At 41.7% G+C, this 24,830-nt stretch overlaps 1 protein-coding gene across 2 annotated transcripts in view; it reads right to left on the minus strand.

The window, feature by feature from the left end:
* LOC133258049 (ATP-binding cassette sub-family C member 4-like) overlaps positions 1–24,830 on the minus strand; it is a 656,993-nt gene that overhangs the window by 591,036 nt on the left and 41,127 nt on the right. For both annotated transcript variants that reach the window (XM_061434381.1, XM_061434383.1), the window contains exons 9-12: positions 19,322–19,411; positions 17,256–17,447; positions 1,669–1,763; positions 1,359–1,445 (exon numbers count right to left, since the gene is read on the minus strand). In XM_061434381.1, the coding sequence (XP_061290365.1) occupies positions 1,359–1,445; positions 1,669–1,763; positions 17,256–17,447; positions 19,322–19,411 (464 nt within the window). The remainder of the gene's footprint in view (positions 1–1,358; positions 1,446–1,668; positions 1,764–17,255; positions 17,448–19,321; positions 19,412–24,830) is intronic.

Here is a 24,830-nt window from a genome sequence, read left to right on the forward strand (position 1 = left end):
CAGATAAGGCCACCCTTGTGGAAGAACGTGAAGAAAAACTAAAAAGTCTCTTGATGAAAGTGAAAGAGGAGAGTGAAAAAGCTGGATTAAAACTCAACATTCAGAAAATGAAGATCATGGCATCTGGTCCCATCGCTTCATGGCAAATTGATGGGGAAACAGGGGAAACAGTGTCAGACTTTATTTTTGTGGGCTCCAAAATCACTGCAGATGGTGACTACAACCATGAAATTAAAAGATGCTTACTCCTTGGAAGGAAAGTTATGACTAACCTAGATAGTATATTGAAAAGCAGAGATATTACTTAGCCAACAAAGGTCCATCTAGTCAAGGCTATGGTTTTTCCAGTGGTTATGTATGGATGTGAAAGTTGGACTGTGAAGAAAGCTAAGTGCTGAACAATTTATGCTTTTGAACTGTGGTGTTGGATAAGACTCTTGAGAGTCCCTTGGACTGCAAGGAGATCCAACCAGTCCATCCTAAAGGAGATCAGTCCTAGGTGTTCATTGGGAGAACTGATACTGAAGCTGAAACTCCAATACTTTGGCCACCTGGTGCGAAGAGTTGACCCACTGGAAAAGACCCTGATGCTAGGAGGGATTGGGGGCAGGGGGAGAAGGGGACAACAGAGGATGAGATGGCTGGAGGGCATCACTGACTTGATGAACATGAGTTTGAGTGAACTCCAGGAGTTGGTGATGGACATTGAGGCCTGGCGTGCTGTGATTCATGGGGTCACAAAGAGTCGGACACAACTGAGCGACTGAAGTGAACTGATCCATGAATTAATGCTAAATAATTGAAATCACACTCAGAAGTAGAATAAATCACTCTTAAATTCTATACTTTATTAACAATTTCCAAATCTAAGAATAATAAATAACAAAGGCATCTCTACAGAAGCCCTATGTCAGTACTGAAAACTTCACTTCTAACATGCTTTAAATGATGGAGGAAAACCACTAGCGGTCATGTACCAGGTTATAGAGTCTCACTCTTTGATTTAAAAACCTTACATCATACTTCTTATTCTTGGGTTCTGGATCCATCCACAGTATCTGGCTCCATCAACTGCAAGTAGCAGGGGGAAATCTGCCATCTATCCCTCACTCCCTAAAGCACGGACCCCACTGTCCGCCACACACAGGAAGCACCTTCTGTATGTGTCTGTCCTGACTTCATCATGATGCAAAATTTCTCTACGATGGATCTTCTATGGAAGGAAGGGAGGGGAAGGAGGGACACTAGGAAAGAGCAAGCTGAGTCTCCAGAAGCACAAAGACTTTCCTGAGGTCTCTTCCTTGATCTCTACAGGGTTTTTGGAAAGCAGAGATGACAGAAAAGAGGAGCAAACTCACTGTTCGAACAAGTGCCTGCTGACTCCTGCATCCACTGCACTGAATGGATCGTCCAGGAGGTAGATGTCTGCATCTTGATACATGGCTCTAGAAAACATAGAGAGACATCAGGAGAGGACACTTCATACTCCCTGGGTCTCATCTCCGAATCATGATGGGATCAAACAACTCCATGTTCATTCCAGGAGCCCAGGGAAAGAGGCAAGACCCTGCTTCACACAGGACAACCAAGTGAGCGGGGTCTGTGTGCTCACATCCACTAGGAGCTGTGGAGGAGGAGGGGCAGTATGGCAACTGAAACCCCATTTACCTGGCGAGGCTGACCCGGGCTTTCTGGCCTCCACTCAGTGGGGTTCCCCTGTCTCCTATCACAGTTAGATCTCTATCCTTCAAAAGCTGTAAATCCTATATGGAGAGAGAAAAAGGAAAAATAAAAAAATTTAACGTGTTCTCCTGCCATTCTAACTTTTTAGCATCAGTTCTTCACACAAGTGTTTGATCAAGAGCAATGGGCTTATTTCATAGCGACTAAATGGCAATATTAAACAATTTTTTAAAAACTCAAGGCTTTTTGTTTTCATTCTGTAGCTTTTCAACAGCATTTATGCATTTGACCATTTTGATAGATATTTACTGAGCATTGACTATATTCCAGGCATTGTTATGGGTACAGTGAATTCAGTCATGAGGAAACAAAGTCCCAGAGTTTCTTTCCATGAGTACAAGTACTGAAGATGAGAAGGAAAAGAAGGCCAGCTTGAGGGTATGGAAACTAAAGGAGGAAAGTGAGTCCACACTAGGGTATGAGGGCTCTGCTCAGACGCGGTGTGAGCAGATCTGGTGGGGGAGGGAGGGCTCAGGCAGACCTAGAGAGGCTGCTCCACACAGAGGGATGGGCGAGTTCAGGGGCCATGGGGGACAGGACAAGCAAGGAGGTCAGGAGAGCAGAGCTGAGTAAGAATGAGGGGAGTGAGGGCAGAGACAGAGCTGGAGGAGCTTGGGGTCACTGTTGCTAAAAGGCAGAAGTGGGACGGACCTGGTCTGAGGTTAAATTTTAAGGAATCACTCCTGTGCTTTACAGAAAAAAGATAGTAAGTGGGGAAGACTGAGGAGGCTACTGGAATAATCTAGGTGAGAGATGATGGTGGTCAGGACCAGAATGTGGGCAACAGGAACAGAGAGATGGGGTCACACTCCAGACACATTTGGAAGGTGGAGTCTGGAAGACCTGCTGATGGGATGGGTGTGGGCTGTAAGAGAAGATGAGGACTCTGTGTCTGGGACGTGAGGAAGGGGAAGGACAAGGTCTGCATTTACTGAGTTGGGGAAGATGGTGGAGGCAGGTTTAGGAGACTTCGCTTGTGGACAAGCTGAGATGACATCCCAGTGATGTCAAGATGCAGATGGACATGCAAGTGTGAAGGTCTGTGCTAGAGACAGAGGTGTGAGAGCTGGTGGCCCAGGAGGTGAAAGCACAGGATTTACTTTATCAAGGAATGACTGTGTCTTCAACTGGACATTTTGCTGATTTCAGCTCCAGCTTCCTACTTTCAGAGAAGAGATAACACCCAACTTGTGTCTTCACAATGATACTTAAACCAAGTGACAGAGTGGCAGACAAGGTCTGTACAAAAAAGTCGAAGCAGGAAGAGCAGGCTGGGCAGGGAAACCAAGGGGAAAGAAATAGTGTGCTTGAAGGACATGGAGCAAATCAGTTGAACTAAGTACGTGCCTGTCCATGGAAGCAGGAAAAATTCAAAGCTAAGAAGGATATGAAGTTGTTTTTTATTTATTTATTTTGGCCACACCACATGGCATGCAGGATCTTAGTTCCCTGATCATGGATAGAACCCATGGATGGGCAGTGGAAGAGTCCTAACCACTGGACCACCAGAGAAGTCCCATGAAGTTTTGACTTGAGGATCTGAGAATCTATCAAAAGTTATATTTGAATATAGATTGAAGAAGTTAATAGAGAAATCAGAGTACCTGGGGGGAAAAAGAAAAAATGACAAGACCACCTCAAAAATGTCAAGAGAATAATCATTAAATTAAATAATTATTATATTAGAAATCTTACACTGCCTATAATTTATCACTTGATACATCCTGGTATAGAAAACCAGAGTTTGTGGGGAGATTGTTATCCACTAAACCCCTCGGACATCAACCTAGGATGCATAGCAGGACCTTTCTGCAGATGAAGCCCTCACTTCTCTGTCCCTACTTTGGCAAATTTGGGGAGAAAGAAGGTGGCATACTGTGGTCTCCATGATAAACAAGTCCTTTGTTCTCCCTGAGTCTCATTTTCTTCTTCTATAGAATATGCTGTAAAACCAAGAGTCACTAAACTCAAGGATGCTGTGAAAATCAAAAGAAGCATACAAACATCCTCTGTAAATGGATAAAAGAACATGAACTGATTTTAACTTTCTACTGGTGACTGAAGCTTACTTTCATCAAACCAACAGTGGGACTCATTCACAATATGGATCACAGCATGCAAAGCACATGACTACAAGGAAAAGAAAGAGACTTTCTCCATCATAATGCTCCCTGACAGCCACAGAGACACACAGGCACACATAGGTCCCCTGCTCACTCAAAGCTTAACTGGGGTACATTCAATGAAAGACAGCAATTGCTATGTTGTGAAAATTCATTGTTTCATGTCCTTTCTTTGTTAAGCTCAGAAGTTAACACCATCACTTGGTATTCCTGGTTTTCATGAAAAACAATAACCAGTTTAAGATAGGTTCCCAGCCATATATAAACACATATAGTTTACTGGGCCTACATTTCACTATTGACAGTCTTGCAACCTGTTCTTAGTTTTTATGTTTTGATCTTGTATTTTTCTGGTTTCCTTCCCCAAATAGCACATTATAGCACAGTAATCTAAACCATTTTCTAGAAAGAGCACTTAAATACACTCTTTCATTTTGCACAGTAATGGAACAATCAACAGGCTCTCTCTGAGTCTGACAACAGAACTGCAAATATGCTGTTGACTCTGCAAATTATTTATGAACCAGATCAGGATAAGAAAAACATTTCAAAGAATTTTTTAAAAATCTAAGTCAGGCTAAATTCCCAGAAAACATTTTCTGATTGGGCTAAAGGGAAAAGCCTGACTTCAGCATATATTACAATTCCTCCCACTAAGAGGAATTTTTTTTTTAATTCAATTGAAGGATAATTACTTTACAGAATTTTGTTGTTTTTGGTCAAATCTCAACATGAATCAGCCATCAGTTCAGTTCAGTTCAGTTGTTCAGTCATGTCCAACTCTTTGTGACCCCATGAATCACAGCACGCCAGGCCTCCCTGTCCATCATCATCTCCTGGAGTTCACTCAAACTCACATGCATCGAGTCAGTGATGCCATCCAGCCATCTTATCCTCTGTTGTCCCCTTCTCCTCCCGCCTTCAAATTTCCCAGCATCAGGGTCTTTTCCATTGAGTCAGCTCTTTGCATGAGGTGGCCAAAGTACTGGAGTTTCAACGTTAGCATCATTCCTTCCAAAGAAATCCCAGGGCTGATCTCCTTCAGAATGGACTGGTTGGATCTCCTTGCAGTCCAAGGGACTCTCAAGAGTCTTCTCCAACACCACAGTTCAAAAGCATCAATTCTTCGGCGCTCAGCTTTCTTCACAGTCCAACTCTCACATCCATACATGACCACAGGAAAAACCATAACCTTGACTAGACGGACCTTTGTTGGCAAAGTAATGTCTCTGCTTTTCAATATGCTATCTAGGTTGGTCATAACTTTTCTTCCAAGGAGTAAGCATCTTTTAATTTCATGCCTGCAGTCATCATCTGCAGTGATTTTGGAGCCCAAAAAATAAAGTCTGACACTGTTTCCCCTGTTTCCCCATCTATTTCCCATGAAGTGATGGAACCAGATGCCATGATCTTCATTTTCTGGAATGTTGAGCTTTAAGCCAACTTTTTCACTCTCCTCTTTCACTTTCATCAAGAGGCTTTAGTTCCTCTTCACTTTCTGCCATAAGGGTGGTATCATCTGCATAGGTATACATATATCCCCTCCCATCTCCCTCCCCATCCCATCCCTCTAGGTTGATACAGAGCCCCTGCTTGAGTTCCTTGTGCCATACAGCAAATTCCTATTGGCTATCTATTTTACATATGGTAATATAAGTTTCCATGTTACTTTTTTCATACATCTCACCATCTCTTCGCCCTCCCAATATCTATAAGTCTATTCCCTATGTCTATTTCTCCATTGCTGCCCTGTAAATAAATTCTTCAGTATCATTTTTCTAGATTCTGTATATATGCATTAGAATATTTATCTTTCTCTTTCTAAGAAGATATTTATCTTCTGAAAGATATTTATCTTTCTGACTTACTTCACTCCATATAATAAGTTCTAGGTTCATCCACCTCATTAGAACTGGCTCAAATATGTTCCCTTTTATGTCTGAGTAATATTCCATTTTGTATATGTACCACAACTTCTTTATCCATTCATCTGTCAATGGACTTTTAGGTTGCTTCCATGTTCTAGCTATTGTAAATAGTGCTGCAATGACAAATGTGCTACATGTGTTTTTTTCAGTTTTGGTTTCCTTGGGGTATATGCCTACAAGTGGGATTGCTAAGTCATATGGTGGTTTTATTCCTAGATTTTTAAGGAATCTCCATTCTGTCTTCCATAGTGGCTTTATCAATTTACATTCCCATCAACAGTGCAAGATCTTTCCCTTTCCTCCACACCCTCTCCAGCATTTATTGTTTGTAGACCTTTTGATGATGGCCATTCTGACTGGTGTGAGGTGATATCTCATTGTACTTTTGATTTGTATTGGTGTCCAATATGGTACTGCAGATCAGTGGAGAAAATAACTTCAGAAAGAATGAAGGGATGAAGCCAAAGCAAGAACAATACCCAGCTGTGGATGTGACTCGTGATAGAAGCAAGGTCCAATGCTGTAAAGAGCAATATTGCATAGGAACCTGGAATGTCAGGTCCATGAATCAAGGCAAATTGGAAGTGGTCAAACAAGAGATGGCAAGAGTGAATGTTGAAATTCTAGGAATCAGCAAACTAAAATGGACTGGAATGAGTGAATTTAACTCAGATGAACATTATATCTACTACTGCAGGCAGGAATCCCTCAGAAGAAATGGAGTAGCCATCATGGTCAACCAAAGAGTCCGAAATGCAGTACTTGGATGCAATCTCAAAAACAACAGAATTATCTCTATTAGTTTCCAAGGCAAACCATTCAATATCACAGTAATCCAAGTCTGTGCCCCAACCAGTAATGCTGAAGAAGCTAAAGTTGAACAGTTCTATGAAGACCTACAAGACCTTTTAGAACTAACACCCAAAAAAGATGTCCGTTTCATTACAGGGGACTGGAATGCAAAAGTAGGAAGTCAATAAACTCCTGGAGTAACAGGCAAATTCGGCCTTGGAGTACAGAATGAAGCAGGGCAAAGACTATTAGAGTTTTGCCAAAAAAATGCACTGATCATAACAAACACCCTCTTCCAACAACACAAGAGAAGACTCTACACATGGACATCACCAGATGGTCAACACCAAAATCAGATTGATTATATTCTTTGCAGCCAAAGATGGAAAAGCTCTATACAGTCAGCAAAAACAAGACCAGGAGCTGACTGTGGCTCAGATCATGAACTCCTTATTGCCAAATTCAGACTTAACTTGAAGAAAGTAGGGAAAACCACTAGACCATTCAGGTATGAACTAAATCAAATCCCTTATGATTATACAGTGGAAGTAAGAAATAGATTCAAGGGCCTAGATCTGATAGATAGAGTGCCTGATGAACTATGGACTGAGGTTCGTGACATTGTACAGGAGACAGGGATCAAGACCATCCCCATGGAAAAGAAATGCAAAAAGGCAAAATGGCTGTCTGGGGAGGCCTTACGAATAGCTGTGAAAAGAGGAGAAACGAAAAGCAAAGGAGAAAAGGAAAGATATAAGCATCTGAATGCAGAGTTCCAAAGAATAGCAAGAAGAGATAAGAAAGCCTTCTTCAGTGATCAATGCAAAGAAATAGAGGAAAACAACAGAATGGGAAAGACTAGAGATCTCTTCAAGAAACTCAGAAATACCAAGGGAACATTTCCTGCAAAGATGGGCTCAATAAAGGACAGAAATGGTACGGACCTAACAGAAGCAGAAGATATTAAGAAGAGATGGCAAGAATACACAGAAGAATTGTACAAAAAAGATCTTCATGACTCAGATAATCACGATGGTGTGATCACTGACCTAGACCCAGATATCCTGGAATGTGAAGTCAAGTGGGCCTTAGAAAGCATCACTATGAACAAAGCTAGTGGAGGTGATGGAATTTCAGTTGAGCTCTTTCAAATCCTGAAAGATGATGCTGTGAAAGTGCTGCAATCAGTATGCCAGCAAATTTGGAAAACTCAGCAGTGGCCACAGGATTGGAAAAGGTCAGTTTTCATTCCAATCCTAAATAAAGACAGTGCCAAAGAATGCTCAAACTACTGCACAATTTCACTCATCTCACACGCTAGTAAAGTAATGCTCAAAATTCTCCAAGCCAGGCTTCAACAAAACATGAACTGTGAACTTCAAGATGTTCAAGCTGGTTTTAGAAAAGGCAGAGGAACCAGAGATCAAATTGCCAACATCTGCTGGGTCATGGAAAAAGCAACAGAGTTCCAGAAAAAACATCTATTTCTGCTTTATTGACTATGCCAAAGCCTTTGACTGTGTGGATCACAATAAACTGTGGAAAATTCTGAAAGAGATGGGAATACCAGACCACCTGACCTGTCTCTTGAGAAATCTGTATGCAGGTCAGGAGGCAACAGTTAGAACTGGATATGGAACAACAGACTGGTTCTAAATAGGAAAAGGAGTACGCCAAGGCTGTATATTGTCACCCTGCTTATTTAACTTCTATGCAGAGTACATCATGAGAAACGCTGGGCTGGAAGAAGCACAAGCTGGAATCAAGATTGCTGGGAGAAATATCAATAACCTCAGATATGCAGATGACACCACCCTTATGGCAGAAAGTGAAGAGGAACTAAAAAGCCTCTTGTTGAAGATGAAAGAGGGGACTGAAAAGTTGGCTTAAAACTCAACATTCAGAAAACTAAGATCATGGCATCTGGTCCCATCACTTCATGGGAAATAGATGGGGAAACAGTGGAAACAGTGTCAGACTTTATTTTTGGGGGGTTCCAAAATCACTGCAGATGGTGACTGCAGGCATGAAATTAAAAGATGCTTAGTCCTTGGAAGGAAAGTTATGACCAACCTAGATAGCATACTGAAAAGCAGAGACATTACTTTGCCAACAAAGGTCCATTTAGTCAAGGATATGGTTTTTCCAGTGGTCATGTATGGATGTGAGAGTTGGACTGTGAAGAAGGCTGAGCACCGAAGAATTGATGCTTTTGAACTGTGGTGTTGGAGAAGACTCTTGAGAGTCCCTTGGACTGCAAGGAGATCCAACCAGTCCATTTTGAAGGAGATCAGCCCTGGGATTATTTTGGAAGGAATGATGCTAAAGCTGAAACTCCAGTCTTTGGCCACCTAATGCAAAGAGCTGACTCATAGGAAAAGACCCTAATGCTGGGAAAGATTGAGGGCAGAAGGAGAAGGGGACAACAGAGGATGAGATGATTGGATGGCATCACCAACTCAATGGACATGAATTTGGGTAAACTCTGGGAGTTAGTGATGGACAGGGAGGCCTGGCATGCTGCAGTTCATGGGGTTGCAAAGAGTCAGACATGACTGAGCAACTGAACTGAACTGATCACAAAGCACAGGAGAAGGAAATGGCAACCCACTCCAGTATTCTTGCCTGGAAAATCCCATGCACAGGGGAGCCTGGTGGGCTACAGTCCATGGGGTTGCAAACAGTCAGACACAAGTTAACAAACAACAACAAATCCTCAAGCATATCCAGTGCCCTTCAGCAATGATGGAGACTTACAGTAGAAATACCATGGAGTAGACTGTTGAAATGGTTATTGAGAGCCACACATATGGCCCTGGCAGAGGAGGACTGGGTTTCAGAGTCAAACAGCAGGAGGCCCTGCCTTTCTTCACAGCTTTTCTTCCATTTGGAACTGCCCCTCCTTTCATGTTCTTTCAATATCCTGCCCATTCTTCCAGGCTCAGCTCAAATACACTCTCCCATGAAACCATCCTGGACTCATCTCTCTTCCTGCTGAGCTCCTAAGGCTTTTCTTACATCCCTCATAAAGGAACAAATTTATTTTGCTCCATAATTTGTACATGTGCAGACAGCTTCTCTCAGCTCCTGGGGGTTAAGCTCTGTGCTGGACCCTGACGCTGATTATCTCTGATCCTCACAACAAGCTGTACAATAAGTACTGACCTTATTTCAGATGAGGAAACAGACTAAGTCAGGTCACATCACTGGTCTGAGGACACTGGTAATAACACTGGTCAGCTATTATGACAGACAGAAAAGCTGGAATCTAAATCAGCTCATGGCAGTTCACAGCCTTTTGCTCTTTTACATCAGGCTGCCCATGTGGTGACTAAAGAGTATATTTGAAAGAAGGCAACAGTTAAATAATTCAAGACATGAAGGCCTCTAAATCTAGTCATAGAAGTATCAATAAACTTATTATCTTATAACTGTCAAGGTAATCTGAAAAGAAAACTTTAAGTTGGCCAGAATGTGGTAAAAATGAAAGTACAAGCTTAAAGGCATCCAACAGGGGATTGTAAATTCAAGTGGTCTGTCAGGGAACATTTAACAGGAGGATTCCTGTGTGCTGTAAATCCTCTGTTCCTTATTAGTTCCTGACATCAGGAATGAGAGGAACAGCAAGCCACTCCCAGGACTGAGGAATGCATGCATGAATTTCCTTCATTAAGCTTTTCCATATGGTGAAAGTGATTATTTACGACCCTCTTCATTTTGATATGGACCATACAGTGAAAATGATTATTTACGACCCTCTTTCTTTTGATATGTATTGTCTTTTAGCTTTATGACCCCTATTACTTCTTGTTTCCTTAGTAACTTGTAAGTCTGGTCTTTTGATCTTTATCTTTGCTGAAAAAGCTACCTTGTAAAACAGTACATATACTCAGACAATGTTAAATAAAGCACCTTTACTCCATCAGAGCTTGGGTCGCCCTGTCTTTCTTTCTCTCTCTCTCTCTCTCTCTCACCCCACACCTCCCTCAGGCTAATACTTTGGAGTGCAGAAATCCACTGAGCTCACTTTCTTGTCCGGGCTTTCAGACCTCCTCAAGAGGGCACCCTGTGCCTTCATGAGTGGTGCAAGCCCTGTGTCAAAGGCTTTATTGATTCTCTGCGTAAACCAGAGAATATCAGCCTCTTTCTCTCTTTCACTTTCTTACCGTCAACTCCGGACCACGAGGTTCTGGTCCATTCAGTTCAGTTCAGTCACTCAGTCATGTCCATCTCTTTGCAACGCCATGAATCGCAGCACGCCAGGCCTCCATGTCCATCACCAACTCCCGGAGTTCACTCAGACTCACATCCATCGAGTCAGTGATGCCATCCAGCCATCTCATCCTCTGTCGTCCCCTTCTCCTCCTGACCCCAATCCCTCCCACCACCAGAGTCTTTTCTAATGATCCAACTCTTTGCATGAGGTGACCAAAGTACTGGAGTTTCAGCTTTAGCATCATTCCTTCCAAAGAAATCCCAGGGCTGATCTCCTTCAGAATGGACTGGTTGGATCTCCTTGCAGTCCAAGGGATTCTCAAGAGTCTTTTCCAACACCACAGTTCAAAAGCATCAATTCTTAGGCACTCAGCCTTCTTCACAGTCCAACTCTCACATCCATTCATGACTACTGGAAAAACCATAGCCTTGACTATACGGACCTTTGCTAAAACTCAGCAGTGGCCACAGGACTGAAAAGGTCAGTTTTCATTCCAATCCCAAAGAAAGGCAATGCCAAAAAATGCTCAAACTACCACATAATTGCACTCATCTCACACGCTAGTAAAATAATGCTCAAAATTCTCCAAGCCAGGCTTCAACAGTACATGAACCATGAACTTCCAGATGTTCAAGCTGGTTTTAGAAAAGGCAGAGGAACCAGAGATCAAATTGCCAACACCCGCTGGATCATCGAAAAAGCAAGAGAGTTCCAGAAAAACATCTATTTCTACTTTATTGACTATGCCAAAGCCTTTGACTGTGTGGATCACAATAAACTGTGGAAAATTCTGAAAGAGATGGGAATACCAGACCACCTGACCTGCCTCTTGAGAAACCTGTATGCAGGTCAGGAAGCAACAGTTAGAACTGGACATGGAACAACAGACTGGTTCCAAAGGAAAAGGAGTACGCCAAGGCTGTATATTGTCACCCTGCTTATTTAACTTCTATGCAAGTACATCATGAGAAACGCTGGGCTGGAAGAAGCACAAGCTGGAATCAAGATTGCTGGGAGAAATATCAATAACCTCAGATATGCAGATGACACCACGCTTATGGCAGAAAATGAATAGGAACTGAAAAGCCTCTTGATGAAAGTGAAAGAAGAGAGTGAATAAGTTGGCTTAAAGCTCAACATTCGAATATCATGGCATCTGGTCCCATCGCTTCATGGCAAATTGATGGGGAAACAGTGGAAACAGTGTCAGACTTTTTTTTCTGGGCTCCAAAATCACTGCAGATGGTGACTGCAGGCATGAAATTAAAAGACACTTACTCCTTGGAAGAGAAGTTATGACCACCCTGGATAGCATATTGAAAAGCAGAGACATTACTTTGCCAACAAAGGTCTGGTCCATTAAAGGACCCCAATAGTGATCTATGTGGGAAAATATCAAACTAGAATTTATCAATGTGATACCTTTAAATATGTATTATCTAAAAGCTTTTAAAAGCCTTTAAGTGGTTAAAAATACAGACAAATGTGACACACTATACTGCTTATGTTATGCTAATAGAACATTTTCATTCTTGGTTTATATAATGTACTATGTGTAGAGCACCTATAGAAATATCAATTCAAGTAATGTCAGTTACTCAGATACCTTCTTTATGTCACATACCAAAAACTGGCTGAGCTTATAATTAAGAGTTAATTTATATTCAAAATCATTCCAACATTTACAGAGCACTTGTTACTTTCCAAGCTATCAGGTGCTTCAAGTTCAGTACTGCATTTCCTCTTCAAAACAACCTTATGAGGTTGATAGTATTATTCTCTCCATTTCGCCAAAGAAGAAACAGACTTGTAAGGTTCAGACAACTAGCCAAAATCACACACCTAGTAAACAGAGAAACTGAGACTCAATCCCTGAGACTTCTGACTCCTGGGCCTTCGAGTTGATGTCATCAGCCTGAATCAATGTGGTTATTTCATATCTCCTTATTTTATTACAGTAAAGTTTTCAGGTCAATGAAGTTAAATTTACTTCAGTGAGGCCTAACATAATACTTCTAATTATTATTAACATATAATTTAATAATTGTTTTTCCGGGTTTTTTTCCTCCAGGATTTGGGGAGGTGGAGGTATAGAGAACTGTAAGAAGAAATCTTTATTATATTTATATGGATGGTTGGAGGTAGAGAAAAGATCTATAATAGCAACAACAGCTACCATTTACTGAAACCTGGCATGGTTGTTTGCATTTCACAGGCATGGCCTGCAGACTTAACAGTAATCCCACCCCTCCTCCATTTAATAGGAGAGGAAATTGAGACAAATACCTGGAATTACTACCCAGGACTATTTTTCTCTAAAGGTCAAACCTTTCTACTACACATGCAATCTCTGCTAGAATACCCTCAGGCCAGAATACCCTCAGGGCACCACTATTGTCTGTGATTCTCTTCTGTCCATCCACTAACACATGAATTCCAAAAGGAGATAAGCAGAAATTCTCATTACTTACTAAGTGGTTCCCAGGTGTCATAAAGACCTTGCTGGTACTGCTGCTGCTAAGTCGCTTCAGTCGTGTCCGACTCTGTGCGACCCCATAGACAGCAGCCCACCAGGCCCCCCTGTCCCTGGGATTCTCCAGGCAAGAACACTGGAGTGGGTTGCCATTTCCTTCTCCAATGCATGAAAGTGAAAAGTGAAAGTGAAGTCTCTCAGTCGTGTCCGACTCTTCACAACCCCATGGACTATAGCCTACCAGGTTCCTCCATCCATGGGATTTTCCAGGCAAGAGTACTAGAGTGGGTTGCCATTGCCTTCTCCAAAAGACCTTGCTGACCCCTTGCTAATCAGAGTCATAGAAGACATTTCAGAGCAGCAGCAAAATCTCTTGGAAATCTTCTGACCCAACGTCCTCAGAAACATCAGAGGCCCAATTTGGTAACAGGACATGTCCAAAGTGACAGCAGGCAAATGATGAGGCTGCACCAGGACTCGACTCTCTTCTACTCCTCCTCACTAGGCCTCCCTTCCTGCCAAGGAGGGAATGGCCATGAGAGGACCCAACTCTATGTCTTGAGCACGCAGATAACAGATAACACAAGAGTAGTCCATGTTTATAAAGATCACATCACATACAGAAGAATCACTGTGCATCCCAGTCCTGCAGGGCCCCTTCCCATCAGAATCTGTGCTGCACGGACACCCCAGGGTGGGCATAGGACACTGCCTGTGTTCCTGGCCCAGTCACTCCATGTGGCTGCAGCAAAGTATCATACCCACCCTACTGGGGAAAATGCTGAATAGCAGCCACTGTCCCAGCACCTTTTATTCTCCAGAGACACTCAGATGTGGGGAAAGACAGGGCCGAGCTTCACCAGAAAGGCAAGCTCCTGAAAGAAACACCCACACCCTGGTCTGGGTCTCTGGGATCTGATCTGGGGATTACGAGCTGGACGTGATTAAGATAAAGAGGAAAAGCCTGAGATCTGTTTATTCCACATCTCACCTTCATCCATCACCTGCTTTCAAAAAATTTTTTCCTTATTGTTTATAATAGCCAGGACATGGAAGCAATCTAGATGTCCATCAGCAGACGAATGGATAAGAAAGCTGTGGTACATATACACAATGGAGTATTACTCAGCCATTAAAAAGAATACATTTGAATCAGTTCTAATGAGGTGGATGAAACTGGAGCCTATTATACAGAGTGAAGCCAGCCAGAAAGAAAAACACCAATACAGTATATACGCATATATATGGAATTTAGAAAGATGATAACGATAACCCTGTATGTGAGACCAGCAAAAGAGACACAGACGTATAGAACAGTCTTTTGGACTCTGTGGGAGAGGGAGAGGGTGGGATGATTTGGGAGAATGGCATTGAAACATGTATAATATCATATATGAAACAAATCACCAGTCCAGGTTCAATGCGTGATACAGGATGCTCGGGGCTGGTGCACTGGGATGACCCAGAGGGATGGTATGAGGGAAGTGGGATGGGGGTTCAGGATGGGGAACATGTGTACACCCGTGGTGGATTCATGTTGATGTATGGCAAAACCAATACAATATTGTAAAGTAATTAGCCTCCAATTAAAATAAATAAATAAAAAAAAATTCTTCCTTATAGACCTCCTTAATTGAGAGGCAGCAAAGCACTGTAGAAAAGAATGGACTCTAGAGTCATGCAGAAATGGATCTGAACCAGAGCTGCAAATGTAGAGATGAGCTGTTTCATCCACCAAGCCTGTTTTTCCAGCTATAAAATAAGGATGATAACATCAAGAACACTCATAAAGAATTAATAACTCATATACCTATTTATGTTTGTGTATACATACCTGTGAGAGATAGAAAAATGATTTGTATATGGATGCTAATAAACGGAAGCTATTTTGTCACTGTTTCACATTTGCTTTCCCCCTTCTTTTCCTACAGAGTCTATGCACCATTTAATAAAAAGCTAGCTCATTCCTACTAACTTGATATCATTTCTGCAAATGCACAATCCCCCATTAACAAAAACCCAGGAGAAAGAAATTGCAGCCCCTTAAATAAGCAACCCTGTTCTGTCTCCATCATCATAAGATACTACTCACCTGATACAATCTATGATGTTCAAGCAAAATTACTATTTCCTCAGAAAGAGGGTTTGGAGACTTCACTATCACATCTTTGAAAGTCCATCCCAGGCTTTTCCTCACAGTATAGAAGAACAGATAAATGTCTAGACTGCACTGAACACACCCTGGGGAGAGCCCTTTAAAGATGTTACTCACTGATTTTTATAACACAAGAAAGTAACATACTATCTATAAATATTTATATTTTTCTCTTTTTTGCCAAATTATATTCTATCAGGTAAGTTCAGTTTTCATCATTCATTCACTAATTTCATTTAAATACCAACATAGAGTTAAACATTTCATCTTGACATTTCCTGTGAAACTCAATGCCATTTCTGAAAACAGTCTCTCCCTGAACAAAATGATTCAGTATTAAGAAAAAACTTTAAGGCATTCTGTTTTGTTTAAATAGTAAGCAAAAAATGAAGTGGAGAGGGAAACCTACAAACTGAAAGTGACCAAGGAGGCATCAACCAAGTACAGGGGGAAGACCTTACATGAAGTCTGATTCAAATAATGCTGAACAAGATTTCTCACTGAGATAATTAACATATAAACACAGATTAGAAGGCTGATTTTATTCAGGAATTGGGGTTATTTTTCAGGTTACTTAATGTAGTGTGTTGTTGTTGTTTTTTTTTCCCCAAAAGCTTTCTCATCTTTTTACAGAAAATTAATGAAATATTTGCTGTCGCTGTTTAGACACTAAGTCATCTCCAACTCTTTTTGTGACCTCATGGATTGTAGTCCACAAGGCTCTTCTGTCCATGGGATCCTCTAGGCAAGAATACTGGAGGGGGTTGCCGTTTCCTTCTCCAGGTGATCTTCCCAATACAGGGATCAAACCCATGTCTCCTGAATTGGCAGAATTCTTTACCCCTGAGCCACTGGGAAAGCCCCAGTGAAATGTTTACAGTTGAACTGATCTGAGCTCTAGGATCTGCTTCAGAAAAATTTGGAGTGAGGATGGGGCTGGCAAGGGGCAGAGAGAGAGATGTAGCAAGACTGGCCACCAGCTGATCCTGGTTGAAGCTGGGAGGTGGGTACAGGAGAGTTTATTACACTGTCCTCTTTATTTTTAGAATTTTTTATAATTTTACATTTAAAAAAGATGTTAAAAGTGAATGAAACCTCATAGAGTGAAACAACACTCCTCCCCCAAAAAAGGCATTCCATTGAGTGTAACCACATTAGGATTAAAACAGCAACACATATGCATATATACTTACCCAGAAGACCACCTTAAGATATTAAGCAATAATCAAGATCTTTTATACTAAAAAAAACCTTTCAACAAACCTTGTAATTTAAACCCACACTATCATTATTTAAAATTCGATAAAAAGAAATACATTTGAATCAGTTCTAATGAGGTGGATGAAACTGGAGCCTATTATACAGACTGAAGTAAGCCAGAAAAAAAAACACCAATACAGTATACTAATGCATATATATGGCATTTAGAAAGATGGTAACAATAACCTTATATGCAAGACAGAAAAAGAGACACAGGTGTATAGAATAGTCTTTTGGACTCTGTGGGAGAAGGTGAGGGTGGGGTGATCTGAGAGATAGCATTGAAACATGTATATTACCATTTGTGAATCAGATCACCAGTCCAGGTTTGATGCATGAGACAAGTGCTTAGGGCTGGTGCACTGGGATGACCCAGAAGGATGGGATGGGGAGGGAGGTGGGAAGGGGGTTCAAGATGGGGAACACATGTAAACCCATGGCTGATTCATATCAATGTATGGCAAAAACCACTACAATATTGTAAAGTAATTAGCCTCCAACTAAAATAAATTTTTAAAAAATAAAATAAAATTCGAGTACATGCAACTCAAAAGTCATTACTCACCTCTTCCAAAGCGCAAGCCTTTATTACTTTTTCATATCGATCTTCTTCATATTTCTTCCCAAATAAAATGTTACTCCTCACAGTTCCTGGAAACACCCAGGGTTGCTGAGAAACATATGCGATCCTCCCGTGCACGCTGACCTGCCCCTGGCTTGGGGGCAGCTCCCCCAGCAGAGCATTCAACAGTGATGACTGAAACAGAAGGCAACACACACACGTGAACAGGCAGCACTCAGGACGGAACACTCCCTGTAGCATGGCCGACCTCACATTGGTGCTTGATACACCATAGAAATTTTCCTTCATAATAGGATAAACTACAGCTATGGTTCAGTTCAGTTCAGTCACTCAGTCGTGTTTGACTCTTTGTGACCCCAGGAATCACAGCATGCCAGGCCTCCCTGTTCATCACCAACTCCTGGAGTTCACTCAGACATGTCCATCAAGTCAGTGATGCCATGCAGCCATCTCATCCTCTGTCGTCCCCTTCTCCTCCCGCCCCCAATCCCTCCCAGCATCAGGGTCTTTTCCAATGAGTCAACTCTTCGCATGAGGTGGCCAAAGTACTGGAGTTTCAGCTTCAACATCAGTCCTTCCAATGAACACCCAGGGCTGATCTTTAGAATGGCCTGGTTGGATCTCCTTGCAGTCCAAGGGACTATTCAAGAGTCTTCTCCAACACCACAGTTCAAAAGCATCAATTCTTCAACATTCACTTTTTTACATTCTAACTCTCATGTCCATACATGACTACTGGAAAAACCATAGCCTTGACTAGATGGACCTTTGTTGGCAAAGTAATATCTCTGCTTTTTAATATGCTATCTAGGTTGGTCATAACTTTCCTTCCCAGGAGTAAGCATCTTTTAATTTCATGGCTTAAATCACCATCTGCAGTAATTTTGGAGCCCAAAAACATAAAGTCTAACACTGTTTCCACTGTTTCCCCATCTATTTCCCATGAAGTGATGGGACCAGATGCAATCATCTTAGTTTTCTGAATGTCGAGCTGTAAGCCAACTTTTTCACTCTCCTAGTTGCAGACAAAAAAAATGAAAATAACACTATTGGTCAATGTAAACTAATGGTTGATAAGGAAAATTAACAAAATATCATATCAATTTACTCTGCCCAAGTGTTTCCCCTGAATGAAGTGCTATCCCCAGCAAAGATTAAGAATTTTTAACATCCTTAAATAGCAGAGCAGCCCAAGAGAATGGGTATTTCCTGCACCTGATGTTTAATGCAGTTGTTCCTGCATCTGGGTATCCTTTATTTGACAAATACTTGTTCTTAAAAAGCCAAGTGTGAAGAATATATTCAAAGATGATTAATTAAAAGAACTCTGAAGTTTGTTGTATTGAAGAGCAAAAGTCCATCACAGAGGAAAACACCTCTCATGTACACACCCTAAGTTTAGGTTTCTGTATTTTGTTGTACAGAACAGAAGAGACTAAATGCACGTGTACACGTCCTTCAAATCTTGTAGCACACAGAAGTGACATGTCTATGACCACACTATCAGAGTGCTTACCACACTGGGCTGAAAGAACCTGCCTGTGTATTTGTGTCACCCTGGAATCTGGTTGCCTCTGGAGGGCCGAGGTGTTGGGGTCTGACTCACATTTATATCTTTAACTCTAGCACATGGCTGCATGTTCACTACAAGGGCACTGAGAGGACCAAGTCATGTCATGTGAGGAAATGCTCAAACCTCCAGACTTCCTGGGGTGGCTACTGTGACAAAAAGAAGTACCCACTGTCTCCATCCATCCTCAAGAGCTGCCACATAAGTAATTTCCTTAAATGAAGTATCAAAACTCCCCACAAAGCAGTTCCCCACTGTGCAATGTGAAGTACCAAGAAGGAAAATACAGTGTGCATTTATCCAGATTTAGTTGCCACAAAATCTTCTTGAAAAACTCACATTCTATGGAACACACGTAGAGAAACACTGTTCTAGACACCCAATTCAAACCGTGTCACACTCAGCTCTGGGCTCCATCCTGAGAATTTAACAGGGGCTGCAGTGTTGCATCAAGCTACCAAAAGGCATCACAACTTACCTTTCCTGCTCCCACTGGTCCGACCACAGCTAACAGTTCACCGGGTCTGACAGTAAAGGAAAGGCCTTGTAGGGTTGGGTTTCCTGATGCCTACAAATACGAGTTTACAAAAATGTACCCATTACAATAAATTAACACAAATTACTTTAGAAAGTAGGGGAAATACCATAATAATCATAGATATGCTAATGTAACCCACATTTTTCTCCTTCCTATTTTATGATACTATGTTCTGAAGGCCTTTTCATCCAATCCTCTCTCGTAAGGGTCTGAAATAACTTGATTTTAGGAAGGCTCCTTCTTTTGCCAGACAACCATATAGACAGAGGCCTAGATAGCCACAGAATTTAAGTAGTTGAAATAACAAGATATCTGCTTGAAATGCACATTTCATGAGGTATACTAACTTATTAAAATAATATACTTAATAGAATATTCAATACAGGATGTTTTTAAAAATTTATGTTTTCATTATGGCCCTTGGTTTTAACTATTTCATTCATCTCCACAATGTAGCAGCATAATTACACGACGTACCTGACCCTCTACTAATAAATTGAAATCTTCACTATCTCTCCATTTTCATTTGATAAAGAATGAATCTCAGTAGTGCTCAGCAAGTAAGAGGGCATTTTTTATGATAAATTCTCTCTTGGTAAATTAATTCTTATAAATAATGGTCAAAGATCTACTTTCACAAGACCTCTAGTTTAACATCACCAACAACAAAAAATTGAGTAATAAAGAAATTAGGACTCTGTGGATCAGAGTGATAAAACTTCAATTTTATATATGTTACATATATTACCTGTCCTGGCTAAACAGGGACAATAAAGTACTTCTTCTGTAAAGAAAACAAGAAACATGAAGGTACATGCAACAGCACACAGTTCAACTCACGAGGAGGACAGAGTACACATCATGCCAACCAGAGGTGGTACTGCTGAGATACTTCAAGGTGCGTTTATGTTTACATATCCTGAGTGTTAAGAAAATTGTAGTAGCTACTAATCTTTTTTAAAGAGAGGTTACACTTGATTAGTAAAATATCTAAAAAACTAAAAGCACAAAGTCTGGATAAAAAGTCAGGATAATCTTCAAAATGAAAAAATTTCTTGGGGGGCTGTCCTAAGATGGCAGAGGAATAGGACAGGGAGACCACTCTCTCCCCCACAAATTAATCGAAAGATCATTTGAACGCTGAGCAAATACCACAAAACAACTTCTAAACACTGGTGGAGGATACCAGGCACCCAGAAAGGCAGCCCGTTGTCTTCAAAAGGAGGTAGGACAAAATATAAAAGGTAAAAAGAGATAAAAGAATTAGGGACAGAGACCCATCCCCGGGAGGGAGTCATAAAAGAGGAGAAGTTTCCAAACACCAGGAAACCCTCTTGCCAGTGGGTCTGTGGGGAGTTTTGGAATCTCAGAGGGCAATATAACTGGGAGGAAAAAATAAATAAATAAAACCCACAGATTATATGCCTAACTGCAACACCCAGCAGAGAAGTAGCCCAAACACTCGTGTCCACCACCAGCAAGTGGGGACTGAACAGGGAGGCACGGGCTGCATTGCTTAGAGTAAGGACCGGGCCTGAATGCCGTGAGGACAATCTGAGGGAGTTAACGTGAGATGGCAACCCAAACTGTGGGATACCCAGAGAGAGAAGAGAAAAAAAAAAAAGAGGAGAGAGAGAGAGAGAACTTTCCCACGAAAAGCTCTAACCTAAGGCACTGCCAGGCCACTCAAGGAACAAAGGGCTGAGTGAATACCAGAGGAGAGCTAGCCAGCTCTGGACTGGCCCATCCCCCGCCAGAGGCAGAGAGACAGGCAGGCAACCGCCAGCGCTGGAAGGCAAGGGGCAAGCTCGGCCTCAGAGACAGCATCTTCTACCAAACTGTGAGCAGGCTCCCAGTTGCTAACCAAGTCTTCCTGGGATTCTGGACATTTGACATCCTCCAGGAGGGTCACAGCCAGAGATCAGCTCTCCAGAGCAGACACACAGCACACCTGAGACAGCGCTCCCACTGTGTACCAGGGAAACCAAGCAGCTGGGACCGGGGAGGTGATAAGATGCACCGCCCCAGCTGGGAGAGTGTGCTCACCAAGCACCTGGTCGCCTGAGCTGCTCAGACCTGGGAAGGACACAAAACGCATGCCCAACTGAGTCTGTACCTCTGTGGAGTACCCAAGAACCTAAACCTGAGCAGCTTGGACCTGGGAAGTGCACGCAACCCAGGGCCCGCTTTAGACAGTTCCCCTGCAGAGCAACCTGGATCCTGAGCAGTGTAGACCAGGAAGGGACACACGCCATGAGCAGGGGCAAACCCAGTGTGGCGAGACACTGTGAGCACTCCGTACACACACTAGTGATATTTGTTTGCAGTGTTCCTCCCTCCCGACAGTACAATTGAACAAGTGAGCCTAAATAAATGACCACCTTTGCTCACTTCTGTCAGGGCAGAAGTTAGATACTGAAGAGACTTGCAAACAGAGGAAGTCAAAATAAACAAAGAAGAGGGAATCGCTTTGGAAGTAACAGGTCCAACAGATTAAAACCCTGTAGTTAGCATTGACTACATTGGAAGGGACCTATAGACCTTGAGAAGAAGTATAAGGAACTTCTGGACAAGGAACTATCTGAAACTGAACTGACCCCATTGACCTCAACAGCTCCAGAGAAATTCCTAGATATGTTTTACTATTATCATTTTTTAGTTTTTTTTTTAATTTTTAAGTTCTTTATTACTCCTTTAATTTTCATTTTGAAAACCTACTATTACCTTGCCAAAAAAAAAGACCCTACTTTTAAAGCAAATTTCATATATTTTTAAATAACTTTTGCCATTTTGTTTTTTTTTTTTAAATATTGTATTTTTTGAGAGTCTAACCTCTACTCTAGATTTTTATAATTTGCTTTTAGGTATTTGTTATCAATTTTCTACCTTTAAGAATTCAATCTTCAGTACCCGTTTTTACTTAGGAGTGTAATTACTGGCTTGATTGCTGTCTCCCCTTTTGACACTCTTTTGTCTCCCCCAGGTCACCTCTATCTTCTCCCTCCCCCTTCTCTTCTCTACTTGACCCTGTGAACCTCTTTGGGTGTTTCAGGCTGTGGAGAACACTTAGGGAACTGATCACTGACTAGATCAGTCTCTCTCCATTTGACTCCCCCTCCTCTCCTCCTGGTCACCTCTATCTCCTTCCTCCCTCTTCACTTCTCCATGAAACTCCGTGAACCTTTCAGAGTGTTCCAGACTGTGGAAAGCAAATAGGGAATTGATTACTGGCTAGATTGCTCTCTTCCCTTTTGATTCCTCCTCTTCTCCTCCTGGTCATCTTTATCTCCCTCCTCCCTCTGCTCTTCTCCATGTAACTCTGTGAACCTCTCTGGGTGTCCCTCACAGTGGAGAATCTTTTCACCACTAACCTAGCTGTTTTATCATCATTGCTGTATGGATGGAGAAGTCTTGAGGCTACTTTAAGAATAAGACTGATAGCCAGAGGCAGGAGGCTTAAATCTAAAACTTGAGAACACCAGAAAACTCCTGACTCCAGGGAACACTAATTGACAAGAGCTCATCCAAAAGCCTCCATACCTACACTGAAACCAAGCTCCACCGAAGAGCCACAAGTTTTAGAACAAGACATACCAAGCTAATTCTCCAACAACGCAGGAACATAACCCTGAGCACAAAAATACAGGCAGCCAAAAGTCACACCAAACCCATAGACATCTCAAAACTCACTACTGGACACTTCATTGCGCTCCAAAGAGAAGAGATCCAGCTCCACCCACCAGAACACCGACACAAGCTCCCCTAACCAGGAAACCTTTACAAGCCACTCATCCAACCCCACCCACAGAAAGGAACCTCCACAATAAAGAGGAACCACAAATTTCCAGCATAGGGAAAGACCACCCCAAACACAGCAACCTAAACAAGATGAAAAGGCAGAGAAATGTTCAGCAGGTAAAGGAATATGATAAAAGCCCAGCAAACCAAACAAAAGATGAGATAGGGAGTCTCCCTGAAAAAGAATTCAGAATAATGATAGCAAAAACGATCCAAAATCTTGAAAAAAAATGGAGTTACAGATAAATAGTCTGGAGACAAGGATTGAGAAGATGCAAGAAAAGGTTAACAAGGACCTAGAAGAAATAAAAAAGAGCCAATCGATATGAATAATGCAATAACTGAGATCAAAAGCACCCTGGAGGGAACCAACAGTAGAATAACTGAGGACGAAGAGAGGATAAGTGAAGTGGAAGATAGAATGGTGGAAATAAATGAAGCAGAGAGGAAAAAAGAAAAAAGAATTAAAAGAAATGAAGACAACCTCTGAGACCTCTGGGACAATGTTAAATGCCCCAACATTGGAATCATAGGAATCCCAGAAGAAGAAGACAAAAAGAAAGGCCATGAGAAAATACTTGAGGAGATAATAGTTGAAAACTTCCCTAAAATGTGGAAGGAAATAGCCACCCATGTCCAAGAAACCCAGAGGGTCCCAAACAGGATAAACCCAAGGTGAAACACACCAAGAAACATATTAATCAAATTAACAAAGATGATAAACCCACAGCAAACATTATCCTCAAATAAAAGGAATCCAGATTAGAAAATAAAAAGTAAAACTCTCACTGCTTGCAGATGACATGATCCTCTACATAGAAAACTCTAAAGACTCCACCAGAAAATTACTAGAACTAATCAATGAATATAGTAAAGTTGCAGGATATAAAATTAACACACAGAAATCCCTTGCATTCCTATACACTAATAGTGAGAAAATAGATAGAGAAATTAAGGAAATAATTCCATTCACCATTGCAACAAAAAGAATAAAATATTTAGGAATATATCTACCTAAAGAAACAAAAGACCTATATATCAGTCAGTCAGTCCAGTTCAGTCTCTCAATCATGTCTGACTCTTTGCAACCCCATGAATTGCAGCACGCCAGGCCTCCCTGTCCATCACCAACTCCCGGAGTTCACCCAGACTCACGTCCATCGAGTCAGTGATGCCATCCAGCCATCTCATCCTCTGTTGTCCCCTTCTCCTCTTGCCCCCAATCCCTCCCAGCATCAGAGTCTTTTCCAATGAGTCAACTCTTCGCAGGAGGTGGCCAAAGTACTGGAGTTTCAGCTTTAGCATCATTCCTTCCAAAGAAATCCCAGGGCTGATCTCCTTCGGAATGGACTGGTTGGATCTCCTTGCAGTCCAAGGAACTCTCAAGAGTCTTCTCCAACACCACAGTTCAAAAGCATCAATTCTTCGGCGCTCAGCCTTCTTCACAGTCCAACTCTCACATCCATACATGACCACAGGAAAAACCGTAGCCTTGACTAGCCAGACCTTTGTTGGCAAAGTAATGTCTCTACTTTTGAATATGCTATCTAGGTTAGTCATAACTTTCCTACCTATATATAGAAAACTATAAAACACTGGTGAAAGAAATCAAAGAGGACAAAAATAGATGGAGAAATATACCCTGTTCATG

Source organism: Bos javanicus, chromosome 12 (assembly GCF_032452875.1).
Source record: "Bos javanicus breed banteng chromosome 12, ARS-OSU_banteng_1.0, whole genome shotgun sequence".
In the NCBI taxonomy this organism is placed as follows: Eukaryota; Metazoa; Chordata; class Mammalia; order Artiodactyla; family Bovidae; genus Bos; species Bos javanicus.